The 15,761-nt window shown below is 35.6% G+C and overlaps 1 protein-coding gene and 1 pseudogene across 2 annotated transcripts; one reads left to right on the plus strand and one right to left on the minus strand.

Annotated features, from left to right (window-relative positions):
• Positions 1 to 11,971: 11,971 nt before the first annotated feature.
• LOC110745367 (uncharacterized) lies at positions 11,972 to 12,810 on the plus strand. Its single transcript, XM_021945447.2, has 2 exons — positions 11,972 to 12,331; positions 12,572 to 12,810. Exons 1-2 carry the CDS (start codon positions 12,066 to 12,068, stop codon positions 12,789 to 12,791), a joined length of 486 nt encoding a protein of 161 aa, XP_021801139.2. The 5' UTR covers positions 11,972 to 12,065; the 3' UTR covers positions 12,792 to 12,810.
• Positions 12,811 to 13,445: 635 nt separating this feature from the next.
• On the minus strand, positions 13,446 to 14,900 carry LOC110745368 (uncharacterized protein At5g64816 pseudogene; annotated as a pseudogene). Its single transcript, XR_015836313.1, has 2 exons — positions 14,760 to 14,900; positions 13,446 to 13,982 (listed from the first exon to the last, which is right to left on the minus strand). The product of XR_015836313.1 is annotated as an uncharacterized protein At5g64816 pseudogene (transcript).
• Between the last annotated feature and the right edge of the window lie 861 nt (positions 14,901 to 15,761).

Below are 15,761 nucleotides of genomic sequence, written 5' to 3' on the forward strand. Positions count from 1 at the left end.
CCCCATCAAATTTTAAGTTCTTAAAGGAATGCAAATCAAGGCTTCATGCCTGGTGTGGAAAAGAAATAGTCGTTACAATAATTAAGGAATGGTCCATTAGTGACAGTTGTTGCATGGAGCTTGTATCAATTGGTCAATCATGCCATTTTGCATTAGTGAACAAAGCTCTTTCGGGCCCGCTTTCCAAATTAAACAAGTCAGAAGCTTTGACCAAGAGTGCAGAAATTTGGAATCAATGTTTTGAGTTCTCACAATTTCTATCTCCTGCAACTTCTCCGTCTTCAAAAGAATAATTACTCTTTGAATTAATTATGTAATTGATTTGATATTGAAAAATACTTGAGAATAATTGAAATCAAAGTTTTGATACGGATGCCTTAAATTCTATATACTTATTCTCTTTTTACTAAATATCTTGTTTACAACGTTCCTCACTCCCCCACCTTATCTCCTAAATTTGTTGATAAGTGTTACACATATGTTTTAATGGATGAAATCACTTGCATATTTTTCTTAAATTTGGTTACAAAAGCCAAGGCTCTCCAACAAATAAATGCTTCTAGGTCATATTTAAATATTGTGATTTTTTGTTCTTAGGGGTTATGGGAAACACTATATCATATATTATAAATTATATTATTTTATGAATCACTTAAATAAGATATATTTCTACTTATAAATATAATATCCTGCAAATGGTGGTTATGTGGGCTATAGTAGTTGTTGGTGCGAAGTTTGTCTGTTTTAGTTTCGTTTTTTTAGTATGTTCGTTTCAGTGCCCTTTTGGACTCAGTTTGTATTATTGAAGTTTATCTAATGAAAGTATTCTTTCATTAAAAAAAAAAGGATAAAAATATGAGTTTTGAGTAAAATGAGGCTTCACAATTTATAAAATAACACAAATTATGTAGGTTCTCAATAAAATATAGAGGTTTTATAGTCAAATATTTTCGTTTATCCAATGTCTTGATATATAATTAAAACTTGAGTTTTCCTTTTGTCGCACCACTAATAAGAGTGCGTCAAACACCCTAATCCGTCTGAAAATCAAGCATAATCCTTATATGAAGTTCTAAAAATGAACAATTCAAATCATGAGTTTACATTGTGGCGTTGTTCCAAACGATTGGTTAGCGCTATATTATCTTACCAATTGGTTTAGCGATTCAGTGTTACTCTATGTGTGTGTGTGTGTGTGTGTGTGTGTGTGTGTGTGTTTATATATATGAGCTATCTTACCAAACATGAAATAATAACTACCCATTACTTTTCTCAAATTCATTTTCTTTTATTCTCAAGGTGAACAAATTTGTATGACTTGTTCAAGTTGAATAATAGAATTAGGACTCAATTGCGATTAGCTTATGTACTAGAAAACAATAAATATAGAATTAGGACTCAATTGCGATTAGCTTATAGTTCAAGCTTGAGTTATTCTTCAGTTGCACAAGAACCGATAACGATAGTTTTTTAACTTTTTTTGAAAAAATCTAAATTAATTAATTCGTAAACTGATTAGACGCATGTGCAAACCTATATCTAAAATGAATGAGATTGAATTACTTTACCGTTTAGTTTGGAGTTATCCTACTAAATATGTTCTTCATTGTAAATGCGTTTCACATCATCAATAACACTAGACTTATAAAAAGACAAACTTGTTATAGATTCTCCACCATTCAATAGCTTCGTTGCCAACAAAGTATATTTTTAAAAACGAAAAAAAATGGCAAGTTTCATTGGTTATCAAACTTCTGCAATCTTGATTTTCGTGATTGCAACAATGATTATTTTGCCAGGACTTGCAACCCTAGCACCCGCCCCATCAAATTTTAAGTTCCTAGAGGAATGCAAATCAAGGCTTCATGATGGATGTGGAAAAGAAATAGTCATTACAATAATTAAGGAATGTTCTATTAGTGATAATTGTTGCGCTGAGCTTGTATCAATGGGTCAATCATGCCACATTGCATTAGTGAACAAAGCTCTATCGGGCCCTCTTGCCAAATTAAACAAGTCAATTGCTTTGACCAAGAGTGCAGAAATTTGGGCTCAATGTTTCAAGAAAAGCAAGGGTTTATTCGTGAAAACACGTTTCACACCAAAAAACACGGGAAAACACCCTTTTGTCAAAGAGTTCCCGTCTCCTATTTAAAATTCCAATTTTTATTATCTTTTTTAAGTGCCTCATAAGGGAAGAAGCTACACTGAGATCAGGCGTTAAGAGGTTCTCACAATATCTCTCTCCTGCAACTTCTCCTTCTTTAGAAGAATAACTTAGTCTCTCAATTAATTGTGTAATTGATTTGATATTGAAAAATACTTAAGAAGAAACGAAATCAAAGTTTTGAGATGGAGGACTTAAATTTGATATACTTATTCACTTTTTACTACATATCTTGTTTACAACGTTCCTCACTCCTCCACCTCATCGCCTATTTAAAGGAAAGTTCCTACACTGCAATCTTACAGAGCAAACAATGATGATGCCTCGACGTAGTGGTTTCGACCTTAGATATCTAGAACATGGGGGCGGAAAACAGAAAATATAAGTAGACAAAAAGCAAAGCTTTAAACATAAATTATATTCAACATAAATAGCCCCCTTCGTTTTAGAAAATAATACCATGTAATAAAATCCTTGTTGGGTCGGGGTGTTACATAATGGATGAAATCACTTTCATATTTGTCTTAAATTCAATTACAAAATCCAAGGCTCTCCAACAAATAAATACTTGTAGATCATATTTAAATATTGTGATTTTTTAGTTCTTAGATGTTATAGGAAACACTATATCATATGTTATGAATTCTATTATTTTATGAATCACTTAAACAAGATACATTTCTACTTATAAATATAATATCATACAAAAGGTGGTGATGTGGGCGATAGTAGTTGTTGGTGTGAAGTTTGTAGTTTTGCTTTTTTAGTGTGTTCGTTTCAGTGCCTTTTTGGGCATAGTTTGTATTAAAAAAACATAAAAATACGAGTTTTGAGTAAAATGAGGCTTCACAATTTAGAAAGTAATACAAATTCTGTTGGTTTTCAATAAAATATAGAGGTTTTACAAACAAATATTTTCGTTTATCCAACAGCTTGATATATAATTAAAACTTGAGTTTTCCTTTTGTCGCACCACTAAAAAGAGTACATCAAACCCCCTAATCCGTCTTAAAATAAAGCATAATCCTTGTATGAGGTTCTAAAATTGAACAGTTCAAATCATGAGTTTACATTGTGGCGTTGTTCCAAACGATTGTTCAGTGCCATATTATCTTACCAAGAGTGTAGAAATTTGGGATCAATGTGTTGAGTTCTCACAATATCTCTCTCCTGCAACTTCTCCTCCTTCAGAAGAATAACTCATCTCTGAATTAATTATGTAATTGATTTGATATTAAAAAAAATACTTGAGAATAAATGTGATCAAAGTTTTGAGATGGAGGTCATAAATTTGATATACTTATTCTCTTTTTTACTATGTATCTTTGTTTACAACATTCCTCACTCCTTCACGTCATCACCTAAATTTATTGATTAGTGTTACACATATATCTTAATGGATGAAATCACTTTCATATTTTTCTTCAATCTGTATTTTTCAAGTACAAGTCTTTTGGAAAACCTCTCTCTCTCTCTCTCTCTCTCTCTCTCTCTCTCTCTCAAACCTCTTTTGTCTTTTGTGTTTCGAGGAGAAGGGAGGAAGTTCCTCCTCCTCTTCCTCTTTCCCTTTCTCTTTCCTTACCTCCCTACTTATTGTTCCCCTTCCTCATCTACTGGATTTTAGGTTTTACTTGTAGGGAGTTTATTTGTGTCCAGATTTGTGGATATGTGGTTTTCTTGGTTGATGTTTTGTTTTAGGGTGACGGCCTTAAATCTCAATGGTGTTCTCTGACTCCAACAATACGCCATAACCACCATTCAAAATCCCATGTATTTATCATTGGCGAACAATTCAAGTAATACTATCCGGTACTGTAAGGTCGCAATTGAAACATACACTTAAGCTCATAATTCCCAGAAACTTAACGCATATACACAACCATGGAAAGGTCCTAAAGCCACTCTAGTACCTTCCCAAAGGATGAGACGATCTCAAAAGACCCGTGGTTAACAGTTGGTCAAACTTCTCGTTTTTAGTCAACCGGTCCCACAGTGCCCACGACCAATGATTTCCACTCCGAAAGTTCCTACAGATTCAACAAAGTTTACTAAACGCGTCCTGCAAGTTTGGTCCAGATCGAACGGTCCGATTGCTCGTGATCGCACGATCGGACGGCCATCGTTTTACCAAACTTTAAGTCATTGAATTGAAGCATCCAGGACTCCAATTCTCGATCCGTGAATTCCTACACAATCCTAGAGGTACCTAGATCAACCTGTTTGAAAATGAAGTCGATCCAACGGTCTTAACATATCGAACCTGAATAACGCCTAATATGTGTAAATCCGATCGACCTCCAAACGATAACCAAATTCAAATCCGAGTATACTGTTGTGCTCGAGACGACATGGGGATCATTTTAGGACCAAATGAGTCACCCAAACAAGGTCTACGGGTCGCCACACGGGCCTGCAGCGCGTGCATGTCTTAAGAAATTCCGGCGACCGGAAAATTCTCGAAACACCCATAAATACTTATACCTACGTGATCAGGACAATGAGTGGAGCAACGTTTGTTCTTGGACCATGGCCAAAAGGTGACCGGAACTTGCAGGAAACTCGAGCTGAAAACTGGCCAAACTTTAAGTTGTAAATTGAGTTTTAAAACTCAAAAATCGATCCTAATCAATCCAACCATCAGCTAGAACGCGTTGAGATGATGAGAAAGCATACCTAGATCGACAAAAATGGTGGTCGGAATCGCCGAAACGAATGCCGGAAAGTTTAAGTAAAATCTGGCCTGTTTTTGATATTTTCCAGCGGTGGTGGCTGATCGCAGCGAGGATGGGGTGAGGCAGGAAGAGGAAGTTGCGGTGGTTGTTTTGGTACTGCTCTCGTGGCCAACGGTGGCCGAATGTGGTGGTGGTGGCCCAAAACAGTGGCGGCTGAAGGTGCTGGCTGCACGAGAGAGAGAGAGAGAGAGAGAGAGAGAGAGAGAGAGAGAGAGAAGAAAAATATGGTCTTTAAAAAACTGGACTTCGAAATATTTACAGTTGTGCCACTGCACTTCCGTTGATCGTAACTTTTTCGTTACAATTTAGATTTGAGCCCACTATGTGTCTACGAACTCGTTTCGACGCGATTTGCGTCATGCTGCCATTCAATTCCCCAAAATCCTACCGATTAAAAAGTGACCAAAATAACCCTATCCCCGAGGGAAAAATTGTAATTTCATAATTAATTTAATTAATTAATTTAAATGAATAATTAAAATTGGGTCGGGGTGTCACATGTTTATAGTTTTCTTTTTGTAATAATTGCATCAACTCCTTGTGAGTTGGGTGTCTGATTGTTTTCTAGTCTCTACTTGTATTTTGTACTTATGAGTGTTAAAAGTTGTAGTTGTATTGATAGATTTGGGCGCTGCGATTCATGTGTGGTTTGTTCAAGTATGCGGCTTTTGTGCCGAAATTTCACTGGTCTGTTGTGGCCTATATGGGCATGTTTGGAAGGTCTCACTGGACTGGACTGGGTTAAATTGTACTTGAAACCCATGTTTGGTAAGTGAGGGGACTAACTTAAATGAGACTATATTGTCCAACAGTAAAAAAATTGCCTCACTCGCACGTCCAATATAGCGAGCTTGAAACATGGTTCGCAAAATAGCGAGCTCACTAAACAGAACACGCGAGTCCAACGCGATACCAGTTTCTTCTTCTTCTTCACCTAGACACGAGTCTGGGCAATGGACGCCAAGTCCTCCACTTCCGAGCCCAAGTTCATCGAAAAGGCTTGAAACCCAGCATTCGCCTTGAGATCTTGCTGCTGCTAATGGTCGCCGAAGGCCGAGCTTTGGTCGTACATGTGGGTCAGGGACGACGAGGCTTGGGTCTCTATTTGGCTATCAGAATAGCGCACGGTGTCGGCCCTGAGCTTGGAAGGCGACGACCATGGGCCCCAACTTTGGGGGGGTCTCAAATAAAGGCCATGATTCATTGAATTGATGCAAGAGTCGAAGCAGCCATGGCAGATGCAGAGAGTGGAGAAGATGATGGTGAGCTTTGAGATTGAGTTGAATCGTTCATCGTATGAACAAATTGAGTAATGAAAAGTGATTAGGAAGAAAATTAGAGAAAGAATTGATGAGATTTGTGAGAGAATCACAACTGAAGAGTTTTTGGCAGGGAGAAAATTTGAGAAAAAGCAAAAATGAGAGAAGGATCAAAAGTCGTGAGGAAGAAGAAGATAGGAAGAAAGATTATAAAAAAAAAAAAAAAAAAAAGACGGGCTGGGAAGAAAAGGAGAAAAAAGAGAAAAAAAAGAAATAAAGAAAAGAGATAAGATAATTTAAGCCTTTAAAAATTATTAAAATTTATTTGTTTTTATTATTATTTATTTTTAGGTCAAAATCCTTAATTAAAAGTAAATATCAGATAGTAAAATAAATATTAGAATTTTATTTATTTATAATTCAAATTAATTATTAAAATAATTATTTTTTAGTCCGACACAACACCAAACATAGGTCTTCACTATTTTCACAATCCAGCTTCTTAGTCCGACACAACACCAAACATAGGTCAGTACTTAATCCAGCTTAATCCAATCCGAGCTAATCCAAGACAGTCCCAGGATTTAGTCCAGTCCATGACAGTCCGCCGTACCAAACGACCCCTATATGTATTAGCCCTATGTGGTTACTATGCTTTCATATTTGTATTACCCCTTTGTGGGCATTTGTATTTGTCCTTGTGGCTGATGGTCTTTGTGCCTAATTTATGAATACAATTAATGATTTTCTCTATAAATAAATAAAAACAAAGGTAAGGCTATCCAACAAATTAATGCTATAGATTGTACTTAAATATTGTGATTTTGAATTTTTAGAGGTTATAGTATATATCATAATATTAGGAATTGTATTGTTACGACTTGGTTTTTTCAAGCTTCTTCGATCCTAAGTGATCGTTAGTGGAGGCACACCAAATTATCTTAATTTTGATGTTAGATATAGCTTCGTTATTGTAATGGCCTTATGTGGCTAATTTGTATTGTCCTTTTATGGATAGTTTGTATTTGTTTTTTGTGGCTAGTGACTTCTTTGGCTGAATTATGAATGCAATCCCAGAATTTCTTAATTTTAAAAAAAGAAAGATTTATTTCTATTTATAAATATAATATTTTGCAAAATGTCAATTTTTATTGCATCATCTTCATTGTTAATTTTTGGGTTAATTACAGTTTAGTACCATGTGGTTACACCCTTAAGACATGTTAGTCCCTATCTTTTCAATTTTAACAATCACATACCCCGGTCTTTTAAATTTATTACAATGTGGTTCTGCCGTTAGGATTTCCGTAAGATCTCTCTGTTAGTTGCCTACGTGGCACTATGAGTCTCACATTTTTTTAATTTTAAATTGATTAAAATATGAATAAAATATTTAGTTTTTTTTAAAAAAAAATTATCTCTCTCTCTCTCTCTCTCTCTCTCTCTCGATCAAGCCTCCATCTTCCTCACTATTTGTCGATAACCACAAACACCAATCTTCCTCACCCTCATCCCCAGCAAACCTCTATCTCGTCTCTACCATATATTTCGATGGGCCTTCGATTAGAAAAACAACCTCTACCTAGATCTGCATGATCACTTCAATGTCTTGTTGCTTGATCATATATGGGTATTTTTTATTGATGTGATTATTTTTTTGGGTTATTGATGGGTAGTGCTTGGTTGATTTGGATCTGTGAGGGTGGTTAGGGCTATAGAGGCTAGTAGCCAGAGTGTGCTAGTTCGCGGAAGAGACGGTGGGTTGCGATAAGGTAGATGAGGGCGTTTGGGTGGGTTGCGATAGGGTAGATCGGGGTGTTTGGCTGGGGAGACTAGAACGGGGGTGGGTGTCGTGATCAATTTTTTGGCTGAGAGATGAGAGCATTTAGCCAATTTCTCTCACCCTCCACCATAGTGCAACCACCCAGTGCATATTTCCCCCATGACCATCGCCCTCCAACCCCCAACGAACCTAGAACCCTAACCCAGGAACCGCTCTTCCCCTTTCCATGAATCCCAATCCCTCCATAAAACTTCTTCCCATAACTCTTCCCTGCAATGCAAAAAATCAAAGTCATTCACATTAATAACAATCCACTAGCCAGCCAACTAAACTCGCATCTTATATATCCCTTTAAAACACAAACAAACACCAAATATGAACAGGGTTTTTCATATCTTGAACCAAATTACAGAAAACAAGCCTCAATCATGGTTCTATTGCCCCAGGGATTTCCCTTTGTTGTTGAGAGACCACACCACAGAGCCCTCCCCCCTCCTCCCACATTGCTGGGTTGGGGGTTGGAAGGTAGTGGTCATGGGGGAAGGGGGCGTTGGGTGGTTGCGCTGTAGTGGAGGGTAGTTGTGGTATGGGTTTGAAGGTTGGTGTTGGAGCTTGATCGGGAGAACGCAGAGAGAGAGAGAGAGAGAGAGAGAGAGAGAGAGAGAGAGAGAGAGAGAGAGAGAGAGAGAGAGAGAGAGAGAGAGAGAGAGAGAGAGAGAGAGAGAGAGAGAGAGAGAGAGAGAGAGAGAGAGAGAGAGAGAGAGAGAGAGAGAGAGAGAGAGAGAGATTTTTTTTTTTTTTTGGTTTTTAATATTTTATTCATATTTTAATCAATTTAAAATTAAAAAATGTGAAAAATGTGGGACCCACAAAGCCATGTAAGCAATTAACAGAGAGATCTGACGAAAACCCTAACAACAAAACCACATTACAACAAAACCACATTGTAACAAATTTAAAATATCATTTTCATAAAATAAATAAATAAATAAAAAAAAGATCAGGTATGAATATGTCTTAAGGGTGTAACCACAGGGTACTAAATTGTAATTAACCCTTAATTTTTTTTTCTCACTAAAAGTATGACAAACTGAACTTCTTATCTATATATTGTTTAAGGATAGATACCGTTAACATAAAATCCATTTTTATTCTATACATTATTAATTATATATATATATATAAAGCAAAAGGCAGAGAATGGTAAAACATTCAAAATACCAGAAAATGCCCTTGGTTAATGCAAACATTAAGAATTGAAATTATTAATTAAATGAGAATAATATGGTAAATTCACACTTTTGTCATATTAAAAGAAATTAAAATTAAAAGAAAAATCAAATAATGGATCACAACTACCCATTATCTTTTTTAATTCTAAAATAAATTTCAATTTTTTTTAAAAAAAAGGGCCTCTCGCAGGCGCAGAAGCGCATGCGGAGAGGCTAATATATATATAAAGCAAAAGATAGAGAGTGGTAAAATGTTCAAAATTTTTGAAAATACCCTTTGTTAATAAATAAAAAAAACACCAAAACAAAAATATCCAATACAAATGGGGCAAAACAGTAAAATGTAGCCAATAAACAAAACTAAAAACAAATTGAAAAGAATAAATAACAAAATATTGTGTTGCTAGAAATAAGAAAAGAAAAGCACACATTCTTTGAGTGAAATATTCAAGAAAATTATAATAAAACATGGTGTGATTAGAGCATCCACAATCATGCTCTCTATTTTTCAGTTAAAATTTAGCTAAAAACACTAGAAAGCTATTTTAGGAGCTCTCTATAAAATTTCTACTATAACCATACTCCCTAGTTTAAAGAGTCATAAATGTTTTTAATAAATTTTAATTCAATTTTTGAATAAAGTGTAGACACAAAAGCAATAATAAAAAGAGTGCTGCTATTTCCACCCCATGTCCTATTTTCCCACTCACCTTATTTTTCCACCCACCCTATAAATTTGAAAAAATACAATCTTATCTTTCCACCCACCATTATTCCTAAAATACCCATTATCTTTCCACCCACCAAGTAAATAATAATATATTATTAATTAATTAATTAACAATATAAAATACTCCAAAAAAAATTTATTTCTCTCTCTTTTACCCGATCCCCTCCCCACCAATTTCATCACACCCCACCCATCAAACTCGCCCCTACAGCCCAGCACCCTAGCCACACAACTCAACCCAAATGCTGCTCTCTCTCTCTCTCTCTCTCTCTCTCTCTCTCTCTCTCTCACAGTTGAGAGGTGCAGACTTTGAGAGCCTTGAATTGCTGGGCTGATTCAAATCTTAGTTAAAGTCCCTTCATATTATTAATACTGAAAATTTGGGGGTGGATCTGCTTGGTATCTTTTGATTGTGGGGTGGTGACTACTAAAGAAACAAAGAGGGAGGGGTGGTGACTATTAAAGAAACAAAGAGGGAAAATAGAGAATAAGGAGGGGTGCGCTAGTGGAGGCAAAGAGACAGATGATGGGGTGAGGTGGGGTTAATCTTTTTAGTTTTTTTTACTATCTTTTTCTCTTTTTTAAAATTGATTTTAATGTTTTTTTCCTAAGTCCTTAAAAGTCATTTTATAAAGGGATAAATTTGTCTTTAAAATTTTGAAGATAAAGTGGGTGAGAAAATAGGACAGGTGGGTGGAAATAGCAGCACTCCTATAGTTGGCATTAAATAAATACTTAAAATAATATTAAATATAGAAGCATTTAATTATAGGGAGTCACTGTTACATTACACTAGCTTTTCTTCACGCACTTCCACGTGTGAGAGGCCTTTTTTTAAAAAAAAAAATCTATTATTTTTGCAATTGTATTTTTCTAAATTCCTGTTAATATATGACTGTGTTTTGATAGGATCGATGTCACTTGCATGTCCAATTTCAGACTTACTTTTGTTTTCATCAATTATTCAAAATTAAAGTTTCTAATATCAATAGAATATGAACGTCTTAGCTACTAAAATTCATTAGACTATCCTCCTAGAGGCATTTTTTAATCACGCGTTACAGGCGACTTACAAAGTTTTTTTTTTTCGATTTTTGCAATAGTATTTTTCTAGATGGTCGTCTTAAAAGTTTTTTTTTATCACCTGTATTTTCTAGAAGTTCGTTTCAACAGTTTCTTTATTTTCTTTTATCGAACATAAACTATTGAGACAAATATCTAAAAAATAATGGCCATAAAAAAAACTTTTAAAACGACCATCTAGAAAAATACAATTGTAAAAATAAAATAAAAATAAACTTTATAAGTCGCGCATAGCGCATGTGATCAAAAAAAGTCTCGCATGCGAGAGCGAAGAGGCTAATCCTTAATAATCTCATTGTTTTGTCAATGTATTGGATGCACGATCTAACCATCATTTTCTCCGTTGTTATTAAAGATGCGGTGACAGCATTATTTCATCAGATTAAATTGCTATTAGTATTATAAAATAGTAGCCTCTCTACACGCACTTCTGTGCCTGCGAGAGGTTTTTTTAAAAAAAATTAAAATTTATTTTAGAATTAAAACAGATAATGGGTAGTTGTGTTCCATAAAAATAGGTCATTATCTAATTTTTCTTTTAATTTTAGTTTTTTTAAAAATATGAAAAAGTGTGAATTTACCATATTATCCTTATTTAATTAATAATTTCAATTCTAAATGTTTGCATTAACCAAGGGCATTTTTTGGTATTTTGAATGTTTCACCATTCTCTGCCTTTTGCTTTATATATATAGATTAATCTTGCTCACCTTCCTCCGTTAATTTTTTCTCAGATCAGATTAACATGCTAGAGATCCACATGATTAGTTATTTTGTAAACTTCCTTCCACGCAGTCAATACAAATTGCAAGCCATAAATTATTTTATTTATTTATTTGGTCAGAAAGCCATAAATTATTAATGCTACATTTCTGTTGCAATATTACATCTCTAACCATGATTTGACACGTTCAAATGTGGAATCCTACATGCAAGAAGGTAACCCCACGTTACCTTATTACATGTCACTGGCTAGAAGCCTAGAAAGTGTTCAAATTTGAAACAACTCCAAGTACAAAACCACCTTTGATATAACCCAGTTGATCGCCCTACTTTAACAATCCTCCAAATTTAGTGGCATGGACAAATTTAGCAGAAGAACCGCACTGTTTCTTTTCTGGTTCATCATCGTCTCGCTTCAGATTCCGTCGACGATCGGGGAAGGACAACAACAGGTTGAGAAGAATGAGCAAGAGCAGACTGCATTTGGAAAAACAATGCAAGATACAATCGATGTGCTCTATGATACAATTTCTGTCCTGCAAAAGTCTCATCAAAATGCCTGGGACAAAGTCAAAACCATCATAAGTGATATGCAATTGCAATTTTCCCCTCCAAATCTAGAGTAAGTGCTTCTGTTGCAAGTTTGCTACTTTCATGAAAAACTAACAACAAGTTCACCCCATCTTTTCAAAGATGGCATTTCTTTTCACATGGAATTTTAGAAAAATAGCACAAAATTGCGGCGCCAAAGGTATTTGGTTTAATGTGTGGCAACCCTATGCACCCCAATTTTCGACTATTCTCGAAAAGTTTTACAGAAAGTCTTAAGTTTGCTGCCAAGTTTCTCAAATTGCTTTATCAGTTTCAGGGGTGCAGATGAGGCAGATGGAAAGGGTAGCACCGGTGGTGTTGGGATGGGAGAGAAATTGAAAGAGGCAGCTCACAAGAGTTTTGAAACAGGCAAACACACAGTTGAAGAATCCGCTAAATCAGCTGGCGAAGCAGTGGGAGAGACAATGCATAAGACAGCAGAAAAGGTAAAGGAAAAGGTCTCTCATGAAGAGCCCCATGCAGAGCTTTAAGAATTTTTTGATGCTTAATTCGTAAAGTTAAGGCTTTTTTTGCTTAAAGATTTGTTTCATTGTAAACTCGTATCAATCTGCATTCATTCAGTTTGATAACTTTATATCAAAATGGAGAGTTATCAAGATTCAGCAATAAGCAAATCAATGATCTCGCATTTTACCTTTTCTTTGAAATAATTAAAGACAGACTTTCTTAATTAAAAAGCCAAACACATATGATCATGAAGTGTCCGAACTTCCTTCATGTTAGTGCTCTCGAAAGGCCTTGAAAGGGCCAAAGTCTTCAAGTGAGAAATTACCCTCCTCACAGAGAAAAAATTTCACAAGTTCCATTAACCATTTGCAGACAAAAGTAAAACCAAAATAAATGAGAACAAAACATTTAGGGATGCTAAATTCAATGTCATCTAAACCTAATAGATGCACAAACATTGGCTTTGCAATATGACTATTATGCTTGAGTGTAAATACCTGATATCAAGCCCACCAAGCGAGCCAAACAAGCTTAAAGAAACAAGCACCTAAATCGACATCAGTTGCAAGCTCAAAGACAAGAAAGCACCTATATATGCTGAACGCCAGAGATATAACAAAGGTAATTCAAAAAATCAACAATCAAGTTTGTGCCAGAAATCAGCCTTAAGAGCAATCAAGCACAAAAATTTAGTCCAAGCTTCTTAAAATTGATAGCCGATAATCGGAGAATATGTCATAAAACTATGATAACTCGACTTGTAATACACATTCCTCTTTTAAGTTGAAAAAAATACACTAAGAATAACTGGAAGAAGAGAGTTTTAGACATTCACTCTGGCATCTCCGAAGGCATATGTCATTCCAGTTAGGTACTTGATGTTGGTTTACGCAAACAGTGCGTGCGCATGCATCAGCACATGCATCCAGCTCCGACACACCACAAACAGTGACACAAGTATCAGGAATTGGGTCCTTTGGGAATGCACCTAGCTTTTTCAGCATTCTCTTGGATGTACATACCCTCTCACAGACAAAAATCTCATCAGAATTCTTCTCTCTCCCCCTGGCACTCTTTAATCTCTGCTCTTCAGCGCGCCTTTTCTTCACTCGAAATGCTTGTCCTGCAACCACTGCGGGGATCGCAGCTAATAGGGACCACCACACTTCCACCATCACCAATGCAAGGTCAACCTCTTCTTTACCAGTCTTTAACTGAAATAGGAAATACAAGGAACTTAGTTATTCATTTAGTCATCAACAAACTGCCAGCATATACTTCATAGAATTCTACAGGTCATTTTGGAGTAAATTCACTGACTATAATATAATCGAAGTCAATAAATTGGAGACATGGTGAAAGAATCCTTGAATTACATGTAACTCATACAACATCACAGTTTTCAGTAAACACGAATTTTTCTTAGAAAGAACGGAGGAAAACTGTAAACCAAAGTTCAACAAGTTGTTAATTATCCAGATTCGACACGATACTAACCCAACCTTGAGAGAAACTAACCAACATTTAATCTCACACAAACATTTTCTGGGATTTAAACGCAGAACTCCAATAATATTTATGCACAAATAACAGAGGCTGTTTCTTTGTGACTCAACAACACCACCAATTAACAATTATCCCAAAAATAAAGGAAAAGAAGAAGAAAGAAAAACCACCACATTGATAAATCAAAGTAACATGAAGCAGACTAAAAGGACTTAATCTCACACATCCAAAGCTTAAACCCAATTTTTTTGTGGTTTCTTTTGTTACACTTTTTTCTCAGAGATTACAAATGTTCTCAGCTAAAGCATAATAGCGAACTTCACTCAAAATGGTTAAGAATCAATGGGAAATTCAAAGGAAAAACAAAACCCTTGAAGCTTTGAAATTGTTCAAAGGAGTAGAGCAGGAAGAAGACAAGTTGGAATATTTTAGTATGAACAGTTGGTTTAGGGTTTTGAAGACGGTTTTGGGTTTGGGAAGCATACCTGATATACGACGAGACGTCTGCCCTTCTGGCCTGAGAGTTTGAGGGAGAGAGGAGAGACAGACGGACAGGCAGAGACAAAGTATGGGCTGGGTAACTAAGTTGGAGGCCGGACTTGGGCTAATTGAAAGGGATAGCCCAAACATTTTGGTGGAGGGTTTGTTTTTTCGGCTTCCTACTTTTTCGGGTTTTTATTTTATTTTTTATTTTTTTGTTATACAACTGATGTTGGGGAAAAGGGAAATCGAACTTAAAACCTCAAGTGCAGGGTAAACGCTCTTAACTCTTAACCACTTGAGCTACAAGCCCCTTGCACTTTGTTGGTTTTTTTTTTCCTATTTGATCTTCAATTAATTAACAAAAGAGCTTCTTAAATATATCTCAGCAATCAGAAAAAGGAAAAAGAAAAACTTCCAAAATAATCACTTCTTACCCAATTTCAATGCCACATCCAATTAGGTATTTCTAAGTAAATACCTTATTTGTGACACAAGTAAAAACTTACTCAAATCTAATTCAACCTCTAATTTGGGTAACTTGCTCCCTACTCTCTCCATATATATAACACCACCAAGACGAACACCTCTTCCTGCATAAACAAACCCACTTGTTTACAGGGTACGTTAAAAACCTCTCTCTCTCTCTCTCTCTCTCTCTCTCTCTCTCTCTCTGTGTTGTTTCTACAAGTTTGTTCTACTCTTGATTTTTTGTGGGATCTCTGGTTGTTCAGAAAACCAGTACTCAGCTTTGATTGAAAAATTAGATTAATTAGCAAAACTTGAAAACCAACCACCACAATTCTTCTTTGTTGTTGGATCCTTCTACTTTGAAAACTTGGTTTGAATGCTATAGAAAGAGTTTCTTTGTTTCTTGCGTAAGAAGTTTGGTTTTTTTTTTGGTGTTAAGTTCTTGCACATTAAGCTACCTAGAGAAGAACAGTATACAACTCAGCTACTAGATTCTTTCAGTTTAATTGAAGTAAATTGGGTGAGATACAGTTTTG

The sequence above is a fragment of the Prunus avium genome, chromosome 6 (assembly GCF_965620075.1).
Source record: "Prunus avium chromosome 6, drPruAviu1.hap1.1, whole genome shotgun sequence".
Classification (NCBI taxonomy): domain Eukaryota; kingdom Viridiplantae; phylum Streptophyta; class Magnoliopsida; order Rosales; family Rosaceae; genus Prunus; species Prunus avium.

Excerpts from the sequence above, each read along its gene's own strand:
- LOC110745367 (XM_021945447.2), top strand. The coding sequence starts at position 12,066 with ATGGACAAATTTAGCAGAAGAACCGCACTGTTTCTTTTCTGGTTCATC. Across the intron at positions 12,332-12,571 it reads TTTTCCCCTCCAAATCTAGA|TTTCAGGGGTGCAGATGAGG; the intron begins GTAAGTGCTTCT and ends TTGCTTTATCAG.